This window comes from Perca fluviatilis, chromosome 16 (assembly GCF_010015445.1).
Source record: "Perca fluviatilis chromosome 16, GENO_Pfluv_1.0, whole genome shotgun sequence".
NCBI lineage: Eukaryota > Metazoa > Chordata > Actinopteri > Perciformes > Percidae > Perca > Perca fluviatilis.
In genome coordinates, this window is record NC_053127.1 from 21,537,817 (window position 1) to 21,560,749 (window position 22,933).

Sequence of the window (22,933 nt, forward strand, 5' to 3'; positions counted from 1 at the left end):
GCTCTACGTTACGCACAGAGACGGGGCTCACATAGTAGCAGCTGAAAAATAAATAAAAAGATTTGTGCCGTAATGTGTATTGTTGAAATTTCTTTTTGTTTTATAAAATTGGTATTGAAAAAAGTATTGTTACCGGTATAAAATTTTTTTTTAAGGATACCCAGCCCTAGACATGACAAATCAGCTGTTATGTTAAATGCATGTTAATGACATTCAACAACAACAGATTATTTTCGTTTGTGTCATTTTGTGAAAATTAAAGAAAATCACACGCAGCTCTTCTCTCTGTGCACGGTAGCTGTGCTCGTTGAATAACAAAGCACCAAAAAAATATTCTGCAAGCACTCTGTGTGCCGTGTAGTTCTGGGAGCTGTTTATCTAACATGTTTATATCACAATCAAACTTGGAACCAGGACTGGTAATTATTTATATATTCAACTTTATATGGGTAATAAAACAAAATTAAACATGGATGCCAAAAACAAATACAGTAGCACCTTTAAGATGAAAAGGGGCACAATTTAAATATCTAGAAGGCCTACAAAAATTGTCTACATAAAAAATCTTGAAAATTATAAACCCACTCTTGAGGAGTGACATCAGTAGGTACAAAATGGCTACCAACATCAAGAGATACTGTTAAAGATACATTATCTGACCAAACCAAGAATGAGGAGTCATAGTCACAGTGATAATCCTGTTATTGTCCTTAAAGTGTCACTGAAACGGGGGTTGGGCTTCCCCATGACCTGAGGTCAAACTACAGTGACATGCTGCAGCTTGTGGGATCCACCACTGAGCAAGCACATTGCTACGTTTGTGAATCTGAAAGACACGCAGCTCCCATACTACTCCAAAGTCAAAGTAGCTTCCAGCTAATGTAGAGACAGATTTTAATGTTGGATGACTCACAACATACTCATAAGTCAGATGAAAGCAACTGTATCAACAGTTGGATCTTTAACCCTGTCATAAAGTGTGTAATGAAATGTTTTCTGCTATACAAACTTTTATGATAAAACGGTTAAAAAAGCTGACTTTTTTTCTTTTAAACCTCTGATATGTAGCAGAGCATTTGTAAAACTCATGCAATGAATTAACCAAAGCACAGTTAAAGTTAGTCATTCGTTTTGATAGAGCTCGTAATACAACTTTCCTTTGGCTCTGTGAGGTCCAGAGCTGGTTTAGCTAAAATTCAGTTTTAGTTGATTTGTACACAAGTCATATCATTTAACTTCCCCACCAATCCAAAGTACTGCCAAAACCAGATGTGCCTCTACACGCTGTCCACATTAGCAGACCAATCCATGTGACAACCTAGCGGCAAGCTTTGACAAGCCAAGAGGGTACATACTTTGTCCCACACTTCCGTGATACAGTAACACAAACTTAATCTTGCTCTTTTTTCTCTCAGTCTCACTACCTCACACACACAAATATATATACATAAAAAGTTACACAGAAACCGCCTTGAATTTCTTTTTACCTGTAGGGGAATCACCCTCTTTTTCCTTTTGTCCTTTCTTAACCCCCTTCTTTTTCCCTTTCCTCTTGGTCTCCGTCATGCTGTCACAAGAAAGTTAATCCTCTCAGGAGAAGACACAGGGGAAAAAAACAGATAGTCCTTTTGGGAACGTGTGGCAAGTGGGCACCACCAGACTCTGAGCCTGTTAGAGCGTCTCTCCTCCTATTTAGACTCACACCAATCAAGAACAGCAAGGAACCACCTACTCACAGCAGGGCAGAGGGATAGAGAGGGAGAGAGAGAGAGAGAGAGAGAGAGAGAGAGAGAGGGAGGGAGAGGAGGGAGAGGCAGGGAGCAGGGAGCAGGGAGCAGGGAGCAGGGAGAAAAAAATAGGGAAAGAAAGGTAGAGAGGCACTGGTCAAGTGGCCCTGCTTGTAGCCAATGTTGTTTCTAGTTCCTACCTCGGGAGCATCTTCTCCTTTCTAAAGTGCAGCGAGACCACTTAGGTTGTCCCCTCTGCACTACTGACCCCCTTCCAAATAATTTAGGCGGAGACCTGCCCTTGCCAGGTTGATGTCTGGGTCCCAAAACACTTCACATCTGGTTCAGATTTGCTGAGCGCAGATTCTACGGATATGTGCAAGAGAGTGGTGTCAGAAGTGCTGAATGTCAGATCACAATCTGCGACAGACTGCTTTCTTGCAAAATTACACAAAATCATCTCTGGCTTTGCAACTGCTCCCCTCCCTCACCTCTCCTGTCTGTCAATTCCCCTCTTGGTACTTCAGGCAAGTTCCAGCATGTCTGTGGTTGTATCTCGCTCTTTCACTGTCGCTGTTAGCCAGGTGTTATCAATGTCCACGCAGCAGTAAGGATTTAGGACCATTAAAACAAGCTTTTACCTTTTAAAAACTCAGCGTAATGCATATGATACCAGACCATGGCCTTCTGCAAATAAGTCAGATCCATTTTCTTTTTTTTTCTTCCTGAAAGGTGAGTTGGCATCTCACCTTTGCGTTGATTTTCTATGTATTTAATAATAGACAGTTTGAAAGCATAGAGGACAAAAGGGCAAGGGGAGACACATATAAAGGTAGGGCATGACTAAGAAGCGGCACATGTGTTGCTCGAGAAATTTGTATAGAATTTTCTAAAATTGGCAATTGACTCACAATACAACAAATAATACAATTAATAATACAACATGAGGATATTTTACTCAGGTTTGTGTGAAACAATATCTAATGCAAACATAACTTCAACAACAACGCTGCGGCTAATCTGTTTATCTTCATTTGGCGTAGCCCAAACTGTGACTACATGATGATCGCAGGATTATTTTAAGCCGCTATACTGAAGTTTTCTAATTTCATGCTGACTGAATTCTGCTGTCCTGTGTGTCAAGACAATATAAACACGTCGAAACAACATCAGAGTGACTCTCAACGAAACTCGTCTGTTAAAAAAAAATCTATAGATGAGTCATATGTGGGGCCCTCCCGGGATTTGTCTCAGTCCAGCCCTCCGAGGAGCAGCAGGAATTGGAAAAGGGGCAGCAGAAGGGTCATGTCTTAACAGGTCAGCGCACTTAATAGCATAAGCCTCATCTGTGGGCAACAAAACTGGAGGGGTCAAACCAAGGCCAAGATGTGACTCACCACTCAGGTTCAATATACTGATTTTCCTACTTGTCCCAGTGGTTGTTCTTGATGATCTAATCTGTCAGCAGAGGTAACGGAGGACTGGCAGTGGCTATGAGAGCTGCCACTGCCGCCCTATCCCCCTCCAACCTCAACACTCGCTTCCTCCTCTACTATTCAGCAAGATGAGACTTGTTCCCAGGCCCGTGTGTCTGCGGGTGGGCGTGCAGTTTATGTATGTGTCAGAAATGTGAGTATCTGTGACGTCAGGACAAAAGAAACGCCACTTTCAGGATGATGGGATGTAGATTTAGATTGTCTTTGTGCCTCCCACAACATTTCTCAACTTGCTCCTTCAAGATCCCGCGATAGTCTTCCAGTCGAGCCACACAAGATGCAAGTTAGTGAAATGTATCATTAGCTGACATGAGTTATGAGGGTGTACTGCACATAGCTGTGGAAGCATTGGGAGCAAGTTACCCTCGGGGTTAGTATGGACATTAATATGTTAACAAATTCTAAAATGTTCATGTAGCTGTAGGGATGCAAAATGTCGTTTTCCAATCACTACTTCTCACAACTGTGTCCCACTTGGCAGAGTTACATAAAACATGGATATGCAAAAAGTACATGCACATACACTAAGGGGGAAGAAACTGGAGTCCTAGTAGACTACACACTGTATGAAAATTAGGTTAGATTTTTTTGTTCACAAGATTGTGTGAAGAGCTCTGAAAAAGCTTGAGCTTTTGTATACGAGCTTGTAGAGTACAGCTAGAGTCTGAAATGAACTGCTTTTTTTTTTACACCCGGACACAAATATGGTCATGGACATGTGCATCTAAATCTCTCTCTTTTTTTTCCAGTCTACTCGAAAGCATCTGCTGTTTTTCAACAGCCGTGGGCCGTCCTTGGATCAGGGTCTGGAGGTGGAGGGGCACAGTGGGCCAGTGTGGGAGGAGCATCACTTGAAGAGCAAATAAAAAAAAAGAAAGAAATGGAGCCAACCCCTAAAAGTTGGACATGGATCCTTTGTATGCCCTGCTCATAAATGCTCCACAGGCCCCATCTCTGCCTGCCTCCAAATCCCTCCTCGCTGCCCCCCAAAAAGGGAGACAGCTTTCCATTATGATGGAGCTGAGCAGCTCCCTCCTAACAACAGCATACCTGCACATCATCACACTGATACTGCTCAACAGCACTCCTGCCCTTTCACAGGCACCAGAGTTTATCTTTTTAGACATAATAGCTTTAAACAGCCATTAGGTTGTGTTGTTTACATCTGTCTGCTTTTTAGCCAACAAAGTGTTTATGGGTGTGGGGGGCTTAAAGTAGGGTATAGTGCCTGCTTTAACACATGTCTGTAGTCTTGACATTCCGAGGTGAGGCAAGGGCAGGGGAGGGCGTGGGGGGGGGGAACAGTGGAGGACAGAAGGTAAAAAATCTGAAAAAAAAGATTTGGGAGTGAAAATATATCCTCTTCATCAGATGAGAGAAAACAGCCCCACCTGCTGATATTCACCTTTTAACAAGGCATCTGCATCCTCATCTGAACATGCACTGTGTGCTGTTGGAACAACAGGGCAGGCAGCCGTATACAGTATACAGTATCTTGTAAGTACAGACCAAGAAGATTGCGAAAAAACACATGAATATAATCTGGTTGATGTCGCCAGTCTTGCTGCTTTCCGTGTGTTAATATGTATGTGCTGTGAGTGTCTGTGCAAGTGGCTTTCTGTATGATGGGCCCTGTATACGGGCTGGTGAAGCCCCCTTAAAGACAGACATCACACAAATCAATGTCAGTGACATCTGGAGGCCCGAGGTAGGGTCTATTTTCTCAAGGTCGGCTGTGCCAAGGTCAACCGAGATTTCAAATCTGAGTGTTACTAATGACTCTGCTCAGCAGCAGCTGAGATCAGGATCACAGAAAGAGACCAGATATCCCATTCACTGCCTCATTTACAACATAGCAAATGGATGGATGAATTCAAACCAAGCATGCCTGTTTGGTATTTAGAAATCAGAGAGGAACAGCTAGAACGAATTTAAGTTTTAAACAAGGAAGTGATCCTGGGTGGATTCAGGTCTTTGACGTTTCCGCAGCACATAGCTGTCACCATGGTAACCACAGTCTTAAGGGTAGCAACTAGAGTATGCGAGAGAGATGTGTAAGGGCGGAGCGAGGATGGGAGACGGAGAGAGAGACAAGAAAGGATGCAAGCAAGAAAGTAGGAACAAATGTGTAAGAAATACAATGGGAGGAAGAGTGAGAGGCAGAAATAAAAAGAAAGGTAACACGGGAGAGTGATGAAGAGAGACAGAGCAAAACTGAGAAACAGAGCGAAACACAGAGAGGGGTATCCATTGAGCAGCTGCAGCCTGGCCACTGTATTGCTCCATAAGAGAGATGTCCATGAGTAAGCCTGTGCCAAGCCTGCTGGGAAGCACTGCAGTAGCATCTCTGAGAGGGAGAGATGACAAGCATCAGCACTGAGCATGCTCCACTCTCAAGGCCACTGAGAAAATGAGATTTCAGCTCTTTAGCCGCTCAGTTTGTTCAGTTCTCCAGCTCTATTCCAGCCTCCATCTGTCATTATCCAGCTTCCATGAGCACACCACACTACCAGTGCCTCTCTCAGCTACAGATGTGGCTCCGCAACGGATAAAATCTGACTGATGTGTCACATAACTGATTGATCTAAATGGTAAGAGGCATCTTTTCCACTTATGGCCATGCTGACTCATATTGTGACAGGTTTGATTGGGGCTGAGAGCAACAAGAGGTGAGCATAGCAACTCATCAGCCAATGGGGCATAATACTACAATATCAGGCCAGCACCACGGCAGTTTCGTTGCACGGTGCGCGTGCGCACACACACACGGACACACACACACACACGGACACACACACACACACACACACACACACACACACACACACACACACACACACACACACACACACACACACACACACACACACACACACACACACACACACGTTCCTGTTGCCAGATGTGATCTCTGTGCTTCCAAAATTTTACTGATCGCCTTCCTTATGTGGACGGCTGCCAGAGCTGCACTGCAAATGACAGCCATACATTTGTGTCAGACCTGCAATTAAGCTTAGGTTGATTTATTTGATTTTTTCTCTCTTTTCTTGCTCTTTCTGCTTGTTCTGCAGGCAGACAGACCAACAGTGAGACACAATTGGGTGCTTTTCAGTTTCATGACTGATATTGACACCTCTTTTTGGCATCAGTCATGTTTATGTGATGAAGTGTGTGTGTGAGAAAAGACAGAAGTTGTAAAGGATGTCAATTGCCACTCAACTTCCACTGTGGCTAAAGTAGCAAATTTTCCGCTTGATTTGTATCAAAGTTGACGTGCTGCATCCTGACAACAAAGAGCTTCTCAATTGGACAATAATAGCCTATTGCTGTGATACTGAAATAGCACAAATATTTTTAATGACAGATGCTGTCTGAGCATGACTCTGATGATCCTCTTAAACAAAAATCCGCTCTATCTTCTTAAGACTGCCTGATTGAATCTCTCTTTTACTCTGTATTTTTCCTCTTTTTAAATGTTTTTTTTTTCCTTTCCTCTCAGTCTGTCTCTCTCTCTCTGCCTGTCTCCCTCCCTTCTGTCTAAGGGAGAGATAAAGAGGTTTGTGTGACTGTGAGCAGATTGACTTGAAGATAGAGGCTGGAAGCAGATATCTTCCACCTCCTCATTCTGCTCTGTCTCTCCTGCTCTCACACAGATGAATAGACAAACAGTCTCCCACATGCTCTCACAGTTTATCAAACACACACCCACATAGAACCAGGTCTTCATGCAAACACATATGTGTGCTCTCACCAGAGAGAACAGCACACACTCAATCTAAGTGTCCTCAGGCCGACAAAGTATACACTGTCACACTCAAATACAAACATACCCCCTCAAACACGCACATAGACATACGCATACAAACACACAGGTGCATCCACATGTAAATAGAAGAAGCACATTGGTCATTGACGTGTTCAAAATTGACCTTTTTTTCCAACTCATAGTGTACCTAATACAAACCGGTGCCCTATATTTCATTTACGAAACAGATTTAAGTCATCACATCTGAATCACAGCATAACACCAGGCTTGTGTTTTTCTTTCCATGGCGCAACCATTTTTCACTCGAAAACCAACTTTTTATACATCTTACATATCATCATTGTGAAAACAATATGTGAATAACAATCCAAGAAACTAATGAGTCTTACAGAAAAATTGTTAATGTACAGTATAGCCATAAATGGTTTCATTTGTATTGTCTGTAAATGCACACCTGGACAGGATGGAGCTGTATTATTCACAATCCTAATCCCAGGAAAGATTACAAATGATTCCCCAACTTTCACAAGTCTTTTTGACCAAGCCCATGACTGCAAATAGTATAAACATTTAAATAGGGGCTTGAAATAAATGTCCCTTCACTGTAAACTAATATGTCAATCAACTTTTCATGCATGTTTAAAATCGACTTTAAACTGCAGAAGTGTAAATTTACACAAGGGAAAACAAGGGATGGTTGTGCTCTTATCAGCAACCGTCCCCCTTCAAAAACATGCGTGCATCCGCTCTCTGCTTTGCATTCTTCGCATCAAATCAAATTCCTTTTGTGCTCTGCACTTGTCCTTTATCTCCAGAATGTGCTTTTAGAGCAGCACAAACAATGTCACAATGAGGACACTGAGGAGTTTCACACAGAGTAAAACCAGCTTCTTGGTCAAATCATTTGCATTTCTGCTTTTGCCTGCTTTGGCTGAGCTTATCAACAGTCTGTCTTATCTCTTTGTTTTTCACCAATGAAGACTTTTCCTGGAAAACAGGCCACTACGCATGTGTAAGCTTAGATCACGCTTTGGCGGCATAAGCCCAGATCAAGGCGGTCTCAAACTGAGTGAGCTTGATAAGTGGGCAAGAGAGTAGCCCCAGTTTTCTGTGCCACGATAGCCTCACACTGTGCTTTGGCAAGCCAGACATGGGTCATCTTAGAGCGACAGGATGACTGCACAGGCCCAGAAAACCCTCTCCACTCCTCTAGAAGAAGTTAAATTCAGCAGCAAGCGCACCAGTGACTGACAACCCCGGTACTAAGAAGGAGGTCAAAGCCAGCTAAAGCTGTAATTGTTCTAAATAGGCAAGCCACCACCAGTATGAGCAGCTTAGTGATGGAGGAGCAGTATGAAGGGTTTAGTCTAAAATCTAATAGTTGAGTTTTAGCCAAAAGAGTTTTAATTATTGCTCAAAAAGCCATGCAGTAATGCTATAATACTAAACCATGTTTGTAGACAGGGTAGAACAGGTTAGTATCAACTCGCTGACCGTAAAAACTGAGGTCAAACTTTTACCAGAATGGCTTTACAGAGTTTTGACAGGATAAACAGAGAAGCCATCCTTTGTATTATTTTTGATGGTACATTTCGTGTTGTTTTGTAATGCTGGTTTGCCAATACTGTTTCCCTGGCCCATAGCCATTTGCTGTATGATAACTGCCGGCTTGCAGGCCTAATGTCATGGAGACAACAAGGGAATGAAAAGAAACATGCCTAGACAATGCATAGCAAAAGTACACATCCTACCAGATCTGATGGAGGAAAAGCGGAAACGGGGCTACAGGACACACACTACAGGGCCATTCTGTAACACTGATCTTAGTGGCTTTTACACGTACAACAGATCTCTGTGAGGAATGTCGCTTTCTCATTTAGGGTAAAACCCTACCCGGAGTTAAGGGGTATCAATATCACAGGGGAGATATATAACTCTTTTGTCTGCATTTGCTGCAGTGAGGTGATGGTTAGTGTGCTGGTCTGTGGGCCAGCTGGGACACATCTCAGTTCACCCGTGCACACGCTCGCACCCACACACACACAAACACACGCACATACTGAAGCTTGCTCTACGCTGCTCACAATCTTTCAACAACAAGCTGAGCAGGGACCAGACGGAAAGAGGTCCTATTTGTGCAGGAAGATAAATACACTTCTGCACCAAGTCCTGTCCCTTCCAGATTAAAGCAACACAATAATGAGCAGAGGCACTGGTGGAAGGTCAGAAGAAAGCAAGGGTAAAGGATAGAGAAACAGCCTACTACCAAAACACACGCCCCCGCACACATACAGTACATGCCGGAGTAATCTCAGTCAGACACGCATGCTTTAATTATCAGAACCAAATATTGTCAAAATTAGCAACAATCTTGTGTCCCTTGTACTTTGCGTGTGAATTAAACCTTTCAGATGTGTTATTTGTAAAGTTAAAGTATGTCCTTAAAAAAATGGATGAAACCACTGTGGGGATTTTTCACTATCTTTCCCAAATCATTCACTCTGGAAAAGCTCCAGGATGTACAACTTGATGGCGTCACAGTGTTTAGAAACACAGTAAGCACGCATGAGTCGCTGAGGATGTGGGTGTCAAGTATCTGGTCTTCTTATAGTGGGATGATGGTGAATTGAAATGTGTCTAAATATCCACATACATACTGTATATATTCAGGTATGTGTGTGTCAAGTTGTTTACAATCTATTCTGTGAGTCAGCAGAGTCATAATCTTGTATCAGCTCCTCCTCTGTGTTACGTTCAGGATGGCATAGCTCAATCATGGACCACAGAATTAGGCAATTCATATCCGCTCCGCTATGAATGCGTGTTTTCTCTAAACTCTGCTGATATAAACCTCTGGCTAAAAGTAGGAGATCCCTTCGTTGTTGAGGGAAACATGATATTGTATTGGTCTACTTCCAAACACTGCTAACAAGCCATTCCATTCTGTTTAAAGTCTTTTCATGTTAAGACACACATAAATCCACACCTACAACATACCTGAGGAAACAAACCTTCTCTCAGGATATGTGCTGTGTGTGTGGGGTGAACATGGCCGGACACGTCCCTTAAATACACCGGGAGGCGCCCAGCGGGAGTGACGGCAGCCCCTCTTTTCAACACTTCGGCATGCTGCACACAAACACAGTTGCCCTTCCCATGATCCTTTTGTTCCCTATCGTTTTGTTGAAGTTCCTGTCATGGACACTGTGCTTTCTTTTGGGCATTTATAACTGACAGTTATATTACACTTTTGGACAAACGCTCACTTAAATGTATTATATTTTTCAGGACTGCATGGCACTAATCAAGCTTGAATCACTGTGCAAATACAGACAAACTAGCCATCTTACAACTGACGCAGGAAAACATGCATATGCTTGCAGACACAGAATTATAGTGAATGCACTTTATAGAAATTCAGACAATTACCCAAAGAATAACACACCCAAACACTTCAATTGCGTGCATAGCCTACCTTATGAAACTCTCTGAAGCTGAAAGTGATGCAGGAAATGGAAGAGACTTGTTTTAGTTCATGTAGCCTATGTTTAAAAAAAGGTAGAATATGTGGGTTCAAATAGTTTTGTAACTGAATATAAGTAGCATGCCAGTCCCAGTAAATGCTGTTTTCTGAATTGGAACTACAAACTTCATTATCATAACATGACCTAAAAAACACTGCCAATAGGGTATTCAAATCTACAGATAAAACCAGGATAGGACACAGAAACTGGTGCACGGTATAGTGAAGCAGTGGACTGGGGGCCTGTGGTAAATGAATGAGTCTGCAGTGAAATGTTATCTTCTGCACTGTCCTTTACTGTCATGCTGCTTCCTGTGAATCTACCTGACACCCTGGTGAGATGTAATGAAGAAGCACCCAGAGCTACAAATGAATAACTGACGAGCAGGTTTCACGCACAAACTGCTGTAATAAATCAATTTTACAACCTGCATATTCTAAACAGCACGGACTTACATACACTTTTAAAACAGACTCGCCAAAGCACCTATGACCAAACACAAAAAATATACACACATCAAAAATTTAGATACGTAGCATACACAAATTGCAACATTGTTGAAGTTTGAACTTGATGCCTCGATTGGCATTGGCAACAAGACAATGCACATATTCTTTAATGTTTTGTGACAAAAGCTGAGGTTGACATTGAAGACACAAGCTTTTTACTCAAAACTTTGATACCCTGCGATTGAGGACCATTGTTGACATCTATAAACCAGTTCATGCAATATTATGGAATGTGTTTTCTATGGAGCTATGCCCACAGCTAGAAAGATCTACAAGAGAAAGAACATGAAAATGTGTGCCCGCCAGCTTCACCCTGCCTTCCTGGATGGAGCAAAAGTAGGTTACTTACAACATGCCAAAACAACGTTGAGCTCAACAGTGATCTTGACACTCCTGACAACAACTCTGGTGTAACGGGCAATTATACTCTTCATAAAAAGTATCCATCAACTGTGAATCTAACTCTGTGTCAGTATGAGATTGCAGAGATAACAAGTGGGTAGAAAAACATTTTATATGTCACAATAACCAGTTTATTATTTGAGGAAGCAAAGCAGCTTAATTAGATTTCAGATCATTGAAAAATGAGCTTACTTGGATTTTTCAGAGTTATGCCATTTAAATGCATTGATTCAGAGCTGGATAACCGGACAAAACAGGGTTAATAATAGAACTGTAGATAGATGTAAACAAGGCAAAATACATATGAAAGAAGGTTTAATAGCCCTGAAAGAAATTATTGGCAGCTTTTGTTCACCCAAGTATTAGTCAATCTGTTGGCCACGTACAGATTTAGGGCATAAAACTACTTTATTTTCTGAATACAACACATTCCAGACTCTAGGCCAAAACAGACGGACAATGATGTTTTATTAATGGTGTTGAATGATTGATTTGTTTTCTGTTCTGTTGTGGTTTTCTGGTCTCAAAATGACAAAAATGGTGATGCTAAATTATAGTACAAGACAAAAAGACCTTTCAAACTGTCTATTACTGATGTGCTTTTTTTAAACTTTGGCCCCTGATTTTCTGATTAATTCTGATACTGTTTGTGACTTTAAAGGGTTAATTTTGTCAACAACCTTTCATGCTGTGCTCAGAAAAAAAAAAACGCTTTAAATATTTAATTACATGCACTGGCTGCAGCCTGTGAAGGAAGAGTATTGCAGCCCAAGATAGCTGCAAATTACTGAATGATTCAAAAGGCAGGGCAAACTTAAACTGCCTTCATAACGCAGTAGGATACAAGTCTAAAGAGCAGGCCAATATAAACAGTGGTACTGTATCAGGTGGGAAAATGAATAGGCCATATTATAAAGCAGGTTTGTGTTCCATATTTATGTTTTTTGTGATTTGTCTCAGGGATAATTTTAATGTTGGCATGTTAATTGGGATTACAAAAGAAAGACAATTGTATTCAGGACACCATGTTTGTAAGGTATCAATCATATCTAATACTGCTGCATTAAATGTTACTGATTCTTTGTTTTTTATCCAGCACTGGGGGCAACTGTGGATGTTTTTATCTACACAACAGCTCAGTGTTATTACTGGGCATCTTTTTGACCTAGGCCCAACACTGTACATCATGGCTTCTCCCCGAGGGATACCATTACAGTTAGTTTAGGCAAAATAATACACTGACTGCAGTATTAACAGCATAGGAGTAACACTAGAAAGATGGCTTCCTATTGTGAACAAAGTAAAACCCAAATGGCAGTGACTTTCACAGTTGTTGTCTTGTGCATATCTCACAGGCTGTGCCGTGACTGTGGGCTTTTGAGTGTTTTTGACACCGCTCCAGCCGCAGGGGCAGGGAGTCTAACAACTGCTGTGACATTCCCAACGGACTCATCCCTTTAAACTTTTTGCTGTTTCTCCTGCTTCCTGATCATATACTGCCTCATTGTGGTGAAGCGACATTCTTCAGTGGGTTGAAAAATTCAGAGTCCTAATTGTTGGAAAAGCAGAGACACGGTATAAACTGTGATCACCAAGACTCAAGCCAAAATACTCTAATTCCTTTTGCTTGACTGCTGTTCTGTTTAATAGGATATGTACTGTAATGTACTTCTTCTTTGTCATCTCAGATTAGAAGTTGGTTGTTACTGAAAAAATAGGTGCTTGCTGCTAGTCAGTAACCGTAGCCTATAGTGATACAAAAGGGACACAGTTGAAATAACTAACTATATAAAAGGATTAGGATTTTTTCATCACTGTTCAAGAGTTATTTCAGTTCTGCAACTATGTAATTTCATTGCGACTGCAACTTTAATGCAAGGGACTTGAGATTTAATGATTGAATGCAAGATATAAATACAGTTGGATAATGTAGAACTATCAGACACATTAAGTTATTTAGCAAATGATGCAACTTGTGACATCTGTGATGGAAAGGCTTACTCAGCAGTAATAATTCAAACAACCCTCTAATAATAAAGCTAAACACCACAATAATCATTTTACAAATAAATAAGATCTTAGTAACATGGTAATATAACTGCTTACATGACCCATCTAAGTGTTGTTATAGTCATATCAAGGTCTCTCAAGCCCACATAAAAAGAGCCACTGACTGCCCCCCAGATATTGGCCTAGTATTCTTTACTTTGATAAAAGGCATATTCTTCATTCAGACCTAGTGGACATAGCTGTGGAATCCGTAAGACTTAAATGTGTGTCCTCTCTGAAAACATGAAATTCTGTTCTAAATAGTTTTGCAGCTCCAAAAGCAGCTTTCATTCCATTTGATGAATTTAAACCAGAGATTACCGGAGATTATTGGTTGTGACATTATGTACGAACTGTAAAACTAATCTACATTCACACCAGAAGCAGCCGACCAAATCCTGCTCTTCTGTCTAATGGCGGATTTCAGCCAGCTGTTTACAAGCTGCAGTGTTGCAGCAGTACTGGATACCAATGACTTTAGAAACGAGACGTTATATATAAAACACCAATGCTTTCTGTAAACATAGGAAAATGGGTGACTTGTTTGTCAAGTTTCTAAAAGTTGGGGGGGGGGGGGAGAACTGGCGCGCATGCAGCAAGACAAGCAGATGATATCCACCAGATTCCTGATAATATCTTCTCCCTACAATTATTGCACATAGAAGATTACTTTAAAAATACGACAAAACTATATTTTACTAACCTGACATAGATACAAAAATGGTAAGGATTGATTATTAATACAAAATGTCAACACAGTAAGGAGATAAAACAAGTTTTAAATGCACAATGCATATTTTGCCATTCATTTTAACAGATTTAATCTAAGAAAACAAACTAACTGCCCACTTTGTACCACTTCTGCTGACATGACCTTACTTCCTCAGTCTCAACATCTAACAAATACTTTAAATAATCTCACCGAAGCAGTTGGCAGTTATTTGTAGCATTGATATAACATTACAAGCCTTAAATTTCATGGCATTGCAGACTTTTTATCATAGTTCTTATCCAGCTGAACTTAGAGTAAGCCCATTATTCTCCATGAGCCCAGACATAATTCTGTATTACAGCATGGGAATTTCTATTCAAAGCATTGCTTTGGTGTGTGTGAAATCAAAGGGTATGTTAAACAGACATTCAAAACTGTGGAAAATATCTGTCACAGCAGAGTGGTTAAACCATTTGTTTAGAACTAAACTCATGTTAAACCACTCATAATAGTATGTAGTATGTTGGTTCTGTGGTGAAGCAAGTGCAGAATTAGGAAGTAATAACAACTAATGTCTGAGCTTTCACAAGCAAACCGCGCTGTAGCTCATCAAAAGGATGATTTGTCATCAGATGTGGATCTTTTGTTGTGATAAGAGCATGTACACTAATATCCAAGGTTTTTGGCTTATACTGTAGTCTATCAAAACACAACTTTGTTTTCACTGTCTCAGTTTTGTAAGTCTTTTAGGAGTGTAATCCAGAAAATCTCCACAAATCTCACACAAGTCCTAATCTTGGAATTCCTTTAGCCCAATATGAACATTGGAGAAATATATTAAATTTAGAATGAAAGGGAAACAAAACTAAATATAGTCAAATTTCAGTGCTTTTTTGCAGTGCAGAAAAGACATTGACAAATCTAAATGATTTACTTACTTTCGCTTAATTTTCTCAAATTTGGACATTGGCAGGATTATTATGGAACCTTGTCACCCTCCCATGCTCATGATCTCATCCCCAGGGCATACTGTCTTATAGCTTTCTGGAACATACGAGCAACCACTGTTACCTCTTACACCTGGGGTTGTCTATGACAAGTCCAACTGTACACGTTGAGAAAGGTCAAATAAAGACAGATACTCCATCAGGTAATGATTTTTCTTAATAACTATTGTGCCAACAATTCTCTAAACCACTGTGAATTTAACAAGACAGATGCTATATGGGATTATTTTGCATTAACTGTCATAAAGACTTGTCTGCCCTGACTAAATGGCTAACAATCTTTGAGCTACAAAGGGTGTGATGCAAAATTCACATCACTGATCCCCTTTCTGCTCCAGTAGCACCAGACAGCTTTTCTTACCAAAAAAGCTGAATATATAAGGCAACTGTCTGCTAATACACATCTAGGACCCTATTTTAACGATCTGAAACGCAAGTATGAAACGCAAAACGCAAGTAGCTTTGTGGGCGGATCTCGGCCGCTGTTGCTATTATACCGGCGGGATAAATGACTCTTGCGCCCGACGCAAATCTAAAATGGGTTGGTCTGAAGTAGCTAGGTGTGGTTTGGGCGTAACGTGAAATAAACCAATCAGAGCGTCATCTCACATTCCCTTTAAGAGCAGGGCGCTTGTTCCATGGCGGATTGCTATTATGACGGCAGATTTGCCTGGCGCACGCCAGCGGGAGCTGCCGATGCGAGATGCGGAAAGTAATAAATACCCGTCTTGGCCGGGTGGCGATGTTGCAGCGGCCACTCGGGCGCATCTCCTCAAGTCTGGAGAGGATTGCTGCAGCCATGGAGCGTACCTCCAAACGCAAACTTCCTCTTCCCCCCACTCCATCTCCGTCCACCCGCTCCAACAGGAGCGCATCACGCATTACTCCCGGACAAGATCCCGCCGTAGTTCAACATCACGTCTCCTTAAGTCCTCTAATATTTCCTCATTTATGTCATCAACACATCCATGATTCATGGAAATGTTGTGTAAAACACAACAAGCCACAAAGAATGCTGCGACTTTTTGAGGACTGTACTGTGAAGTGCCTCCTGACCTATCCAAACACCTGAAGCGCATTTTCAGTAATATTTTCCTTTGTAATTATGTATGGTTTACAAAAATGGGAACTGCTGCATCCATTTAGATGAGAGAAGTGTCTGCGCGTTGTGCACACGCTACATTATGGCCAAGCCCCTAAAATAGCATCTGAATAAGGCGCTACTGACTTTAGACTAGCGCCACTGACTTTAGACCAGGTTTTTCCTGGTCAGTGGCGGAATTGTTTTCTGAAACTGCAGAATAGCACAAAGTAACGTTTGCGCCGGAACACGCCTCCTCTTTTCGCTGAACCGCCCCCAGGAGCGCAAATACATTCCCTAATTTACCGACGTGCGTCTGTGGAGGGAAAAGTCCGCTGTGCGTCGGGTGCAAAATAGGAATGATACATGCGTCAGTGTACAAAGGCAATTGCGCTGAGTGCAGGATAGGGCCCCTAGAGTCAAAATTCATGTGTTTGGCAGCTTGTTGTAATGTCCCTCTGCAAAAGACCAATTAAAGTAAATGTAACCCTCTAGCATTAAGTTATATTGTGCTTTTTCCAAATTATTGATATTAATAATATTTCTAAATCTAAAACTTACTCTGCAGTTGTGGGACTTTGCTTTGGTATGGTGGCTTTTATATTAGCTAGCACAATGTAAAGTTAGCCTGAAGAAGAAACGCAGGTTAGCCTAGACCAAAGCTCTTTACTAATACTGATCATATATATATATATATATATATATATATATATATATATATTATTTTAATTGTTCATTTGGTCTCACTTTTATATGCCAAAGATGCCATAAATGTTTAACCACATTCAAAGAATCCAATAAAATCAAAGAAAATGAGGTGGGTATTCCTACAGCATGCAATATTAATCAGCATATTGTTATAAGCTACTGGTTTGATGTAAGATATGGCTTTTCAAGTACAATTCCAAAGTTGTGTGTGGGTAAACAGAATGGAGGAACTTACAGAACTACACTGAGCTATCAATATTATGTATGTATTAAGAGAGGGCAATGGCAGCATAACATTTTGGTCAGTGTGTTATGATAGTGAAAGAACAGCTTAACTAACTGCTGACTAGATCTTCTTAACAATACACAACATTTCTTTACCCTGATTATTGCAGGGCTGTATTAGTTTCAGCTATACAACAGCAGATGCTGCACACATAAACATTTGGTGAATTATAAAAAGTAGGAAAACAATCACACTTTAGTACAAACACTAGAGGAATTATGCTAATTACAATTATATTACAATTATGTCAAATTTAGTTAGAAAATTAATGAAATATTAAAACACAATTATACTTAAAGGGCTTAAAGTCCAGTTAAGAAAATATTTTCCAAAACTCTTCTTAATTTTTAGATCGATAAGGAAGCCTAGACTTATGCAATTGCTGGAAAGATTAAAGTTGGAGCAGAACAGAAATTTAAATTCCTGTATTAGTCATCTAACCTCCCTAAACACGCATCAGTCTTCAGAGCTTCACAATGCTTTACAGAATAAATGAATCAAAAGACACAGTAGTGGACTAGACAAATTATTGGCTTACACAATACTACTACCAAACATACAAATCTGTGCACTTCAAACAGGAATCAACCACGACCCTAAATCAGTAAACCTCGACTCGACCAAGGAAAACGGGTCTGCCACTGCAGAATTGTGACTTTTGTAGACACAAAACATAGAGACCCTATATGCTCACTCTGTCATAATAATAGCTTGTAAAATGATGTGTTTAGAAATGTGGAGTAAAAGTCTGAATGATTGTGAGAAAGTGCCTAATAGGAGAAGAAAATGAGGGGCCAATTACTGAAAATGGCAATGCCCTTTTTTCATACATCTTATAAATATACATCAAGCTGTCTTGTTGGAGTAAAGTAGCCGAGCGGAGATTCAGCAGGGCTGAAAGACTACATAACATGACCCAGTGAACACAAACAATCCCCCAAACACACAGTCGAAACAAGCCATGCTTCTTGCTGGTCAATCTCATTAGCCTGTGCCTCTGCCCTGAGCCAGAGACACTACAGCATTGACAGTTGAAAACACTTCAATCATTCTAATCTAAAACTAACACACATCCTGTCCACAACAATAGTGAAATACGGTAAATGAGCCCCTTTGTCACAATCAACAACTGTTTGCTACATTGCCCTTGAGTGCGTTATTAGGGTATAATGACCAGCCTGTAGATTATTGTTGATTCATACTGCTGTCAGATCAACTTGTGGTGTAACAGCAGAACCCAGTAGCCATCAGCAGCTGTCATTCATGTTTTATGTCTAGCTCTTCTGGGGAAGTCTCTCAATTCACAGAAAAATACATAGCTCCGGGCAAGATTCTGCCTGTCTACCACCTCAATGCAGCAGCTGCGACCTGCATACAGTGGGACTTCACGGTGACAGATTAGTGATAGACTGTGCATTCACAGTAACATTGTTACATTAATTTCTTTCAGAGAAATTAGCAATAAATAAATACTCACAAGAGTGAGGAGTGTGAAAGCGGTTTTAGGGCGATGTGTTACTCCTCGACTCAGATGACCTTTTTTTGTGCATAAGTGTTTGCACCGATCTTTACTGACACAATGCTCCCACCACCAGTCTGCACACACCCACACACAAAATACAATTATGTAGGTCTCCTCAATGAGGTCTATGGATAGACAAAAAGCTACCTACCACATTTTTTCATTACAGACGTTTGATTTAGATTAAGCCATGATGGACAAAAAACATAATTGTTATGCTAAATAATAAAAGCTGTCAGAGTCTGTTCCAATTGAAAACATATCCATTTTCAGATGTCATGTTTCCTTTTTGTCATCTCATACCCTCAGTAAAAGCAGTATTGCACACAATCAAAATAGTTTGGTAAAACAAGATAATCATGATTGAGGCTAACTCATGGACATGCCGGCCTCCAAGCTAAAAGCTAAAGAGAGAAGAACATACAAAGTGTGCACTGAGGAATATCAGAGGGCCTTATAATGTCATTTCATACCACATGTTCTCCATCCACTGCATGTAATTTGTCTAATTCTGTAAAACAAATGTGTCAAATATGCATGTGCCTGGATTAAATGTTGGGCAAATTTCAAAGCAACACAGGATTTCCAGAGAATACTTGCTGCCATGTGTTTAGATACAGTAGATACTACTTGACTGATGTTTACAGTCTGTACTACTCTTTTATTTTCAGTAAAATAATGTGAGAGACAATGTTGCACTTCCAGTCAGATACAACATGATCTGCTTGAGACACTGGCAGCCATGAGAAGACAGAGTTAACAGTTTAACATGAGTGTTTGCATATGTTTGTTGTAATCTAAATCAAAACAACAGTATTTATTGTTTTCTTTTCTCCTTTGATAGAAACCCAGAGCTCCCAGTAGACTCCTAGGGTGCAGGTGGCAAGCACTGTAGGTAGCCTGTTTTTCAGGCAGCCGGAAGACAACAACTGCATCACTTGTGTGAGTTATACAGTATGTACGTTCATTCCCCTGGTTCACACGCTTGGGAGCTTGTGTGCCTCTGCACGAGAGGGATTCAAGGCATGTTTTTATTTGTGCTAAGTGGGCCTTGAAGCAATATTTGGAATATATGCAGCAGCAGTTCAAGGTTCAAGGCCAAGATGTGATGGCCTTAAATATAGATGCACTGATACAGTGTTAAGACACATAATATGAGGGAAAGAAGCAGTTAACAGAACATTGTTGATCTTGAGTCCATGCTTAATGAGCTCAAAGGGACAAGATGTCATGGGACTGACTGTTTATCTATCTGAAAGGCTGTTAAAAATGGCATGATTAGGGAGGAGGCAGGGTCAGAAAAGATACAGTGAGAAGATTAATTACACTGAGTAAGAAGCCCCTCAACTACAATGGCCCACCAGAGAAACATGAGCGATGTTGTTGGGTACTTTAAACTGAATAAAAGAGATGGCCCAGGAAGCGGGTGTGGCAACTCTCTCAGGTAATACAGTTGGCTGTGCCAGTTTGATCACGTCACTGACAAGCTTTGCTAAGTGGCAGAAGAATTGACGGGGGATGTGTGGGCTGTTCAAAGAACTCAAGAGGTAATAAGGTCCATTTTGTGTTACCTCTCTAATGGGATGATGAGTTTAAAAGCCAGAGTGAGTGTAGCAAAATCACGAAGAGAGGGGAGCATTTGTGTCTCATGAGTACAGACTAAGAGGATTTAAGAAGGCGGCGGCACAGGGCACACATCATGTTCTAGGCCAATACTTGAGTGCAGTACAAATGCGTGTGCCAATATGATGGTAGCAAAAGATTTTTATTTTTTATTTTTTATTCTATGTGGGACATATGCTCATTTTGGCTCAAAACATTCAAAGTATGGAAGACAAGCTGCCTCACATTTTGAAGTTGTGTTTTAGACTGACCACCATGGGACATTAGTTGTAGACACAAGTAAAGGGGTGGCTATGTGACAAGCCCTGTGTTTAAAATCCAGTTACAGACATAAATTAAAGTAGTATAGACTAATTTTTCCCTGGTGAAGAGCAGGTGGCATTTGAGCTGTTGAGAAGTGCAAAGTGCGCCCAATGAATTTTGTCACTAAACACTAAGGAAAATGTATGTGTGCCTTAACATACACATGCAAGTTAATACATATATATGTGTGCAGCCTACTGCATCAACACCTGTGTGCAACAATATGCTGCATTGTTCTCAATCAATAACTTGCATAGCCTAAACAAAATGATCAGTAATCATTTTCATTTGTAAAATCCTACAAAGCACGTGGGAGAGAAAAGGAGAAACCACTGAAAAAATATAAATGCACTTGAATATCATCAGTAACAATGAATATACTAAAACAGAAATAACGCCTTATTATGAATAAGACATCTACTGACCAAAGTCCATCCATGAGCCACTTGTGCATGGATCTAAAAAAGAAGAGAAAACCCTAAAGTGTTGGGTGGTAAAGTTGATCATTTCATATTTTTCAACAACAACCCCATCGGTTACAGGTTAGGACTATACCACACACTGCTAGCCCTCTATAGCACTTAAGATGTATGTGTGCTTACAGGACTTGGTCTTAGATAGGCTATGCCACAGTGTGGGGGGTATTAAAGCATTAAAGCAGGGCGTGAGCCTAAATATAACCTAGGAACCAATTTGCTTAGGGCAGCGTGATTTTCCACACGTGATATCGGTGATACAGGCCGCTGTCCCTGGTCCTGAAATTGTACCGGCTCCATGAAAAGCATGTGCTCGATGTTCATACAAGCTACAATTTAAAACAAAAAAAAATAGAAAGCTGTATATGAAGCCTATGAAGTAGGCTACGAGATGCGTTAGAGTGTGCCTGAAAGGTTAATGCGGGTTTGCAGGATGCAGATAGTTCGATACACACACACTGCAATTCCTCACAAGCAACAGTGCGAGGCGCATGTCTGATGCAGTTCAGGAGAGAGAGAATGGAAGAGAGAAAGAGAGTTTGATTGATCATGTGGGCTATGGGAGCCTGCGAGAGTTGTCGAAAATTGCTGCATAGACGCCCCTTAGGCACCTATCTGGTACCCACTGATTCCAAACCATGTTGGGGCCATAATAACCACAATTCACCTGTTACCAAAAGCCCTAAACCAAGGGGCTGTTAACAGACCGTTCATTCTTCCGGGTTGGACTTCACCGGTAATCCACAATAGCCTACATTAACTTACCGCAGTCCTCACACAAGATCTTCCCAACATCCTTTTTTAGGTTCTTCACACTCGTGTCCCGAGGCGCAAACGATGCCTTGAAAACCAAGGGCTCGTCAGTAGGGTCCATGAAAAAAATGTACTTGTGGTTCTTCTTCACTTTGGTGCACGGAGCCTCAGATCCAAATTCCCCCACGGTGACGAGCTGTTCTCGCTCCAGACCCCCGCTGTTTAGGGGCCAAACATCCAGCACTTTGACATTCACACGGTAGGGCTCCGCGGAGACGTTCACAGGCGTAGACTGCACCTTGCCCTCGATCACCACGGCGGATTTGTAAACCTGGTCCTGCAGGGAATTCAAACTCGGGGAGTAGCAGGCGAATGAGACCCCGATGACCAGCATGGATAAATGTACTGAATCAAGCCTCATGCCGCCTGCTTTGGCTCGGTGGTCGCTGGTCGCGTTGCGGCAGGGCTCTCTCGGCTGCGGGGCGATGGCGATGGAGCTGGGTTGAATGAAGAGACAGCAAGTAGGCTCCAGTAGCGCGGCAGCGCGGCAGACCTTGCATAAGTGTCCATGCCATCGGGATCCGCTGCTTTTTCGAGTGATTTCCAATGGGTAAACAGCAGCTTTGAAACGGGGAAACCGCGGGATGATGCTGGGTTTCAAATCCAGTCACTGCTTTCTGCTAATAATAAGGCATTTTAGATAAGCTAAGCAAGGAATTGGCAGATTCTCCCATCCAGAAGATGCACCCTATGCTGCCATAGTAGCCTTAACTGCAAGACGACGCCACTCTTATCTTTGCCCAAAAATTGCAGTGGTGGGGTACCGCTATGATGGTTTTCTGTATCATCTGCAGCGGAGGGAAAAGACGCAAAATGCTGCAGTGAACCACAAGTTTGGTAGCCCGGTCGCAAAACATAAGCCACGTTTCATTCCAAAAAATAAAACAATATTTCTGGTCGGCAGCTATAACGCTAATACGGCGCCTTCC

General features: G+C 41.4%; 1 protein-coding gene across 5 annotated transcripts in view; it reads right to left on the reverse strand.

Annotated features, from left to right (window-relative positions):
- nrg2a (neuregulin 2a) overlaps window positions 1-22,605 on the reverse strand; it is a 70,303-nt gene extending 47,698 nt beyond the window's left edge. For 4 of the 5 annotated variants that reach the window (XM_039778163.1, XM_039778161.1, XM_039778162.1 and 1 more), the window contains exon 1: window positions 21,957-22,605. In XM_039778163.1, the coding sequence (XP_039634097.1) occupies window positions 21,957-22,365 (409 nt within the window). In that variant the 5' untranslated portion in view covers window positions 22,366-22,605. Of the gene's footprint in view, window positions 1-1,487; window positions 1,707-21,956 lie in introns of those variants that run through there. The other variant, XM_039778159.1, reaches the window with a different exon arrangement.
- Window positions 22,606-22,933: the final 328 nt, after the last annotated feature.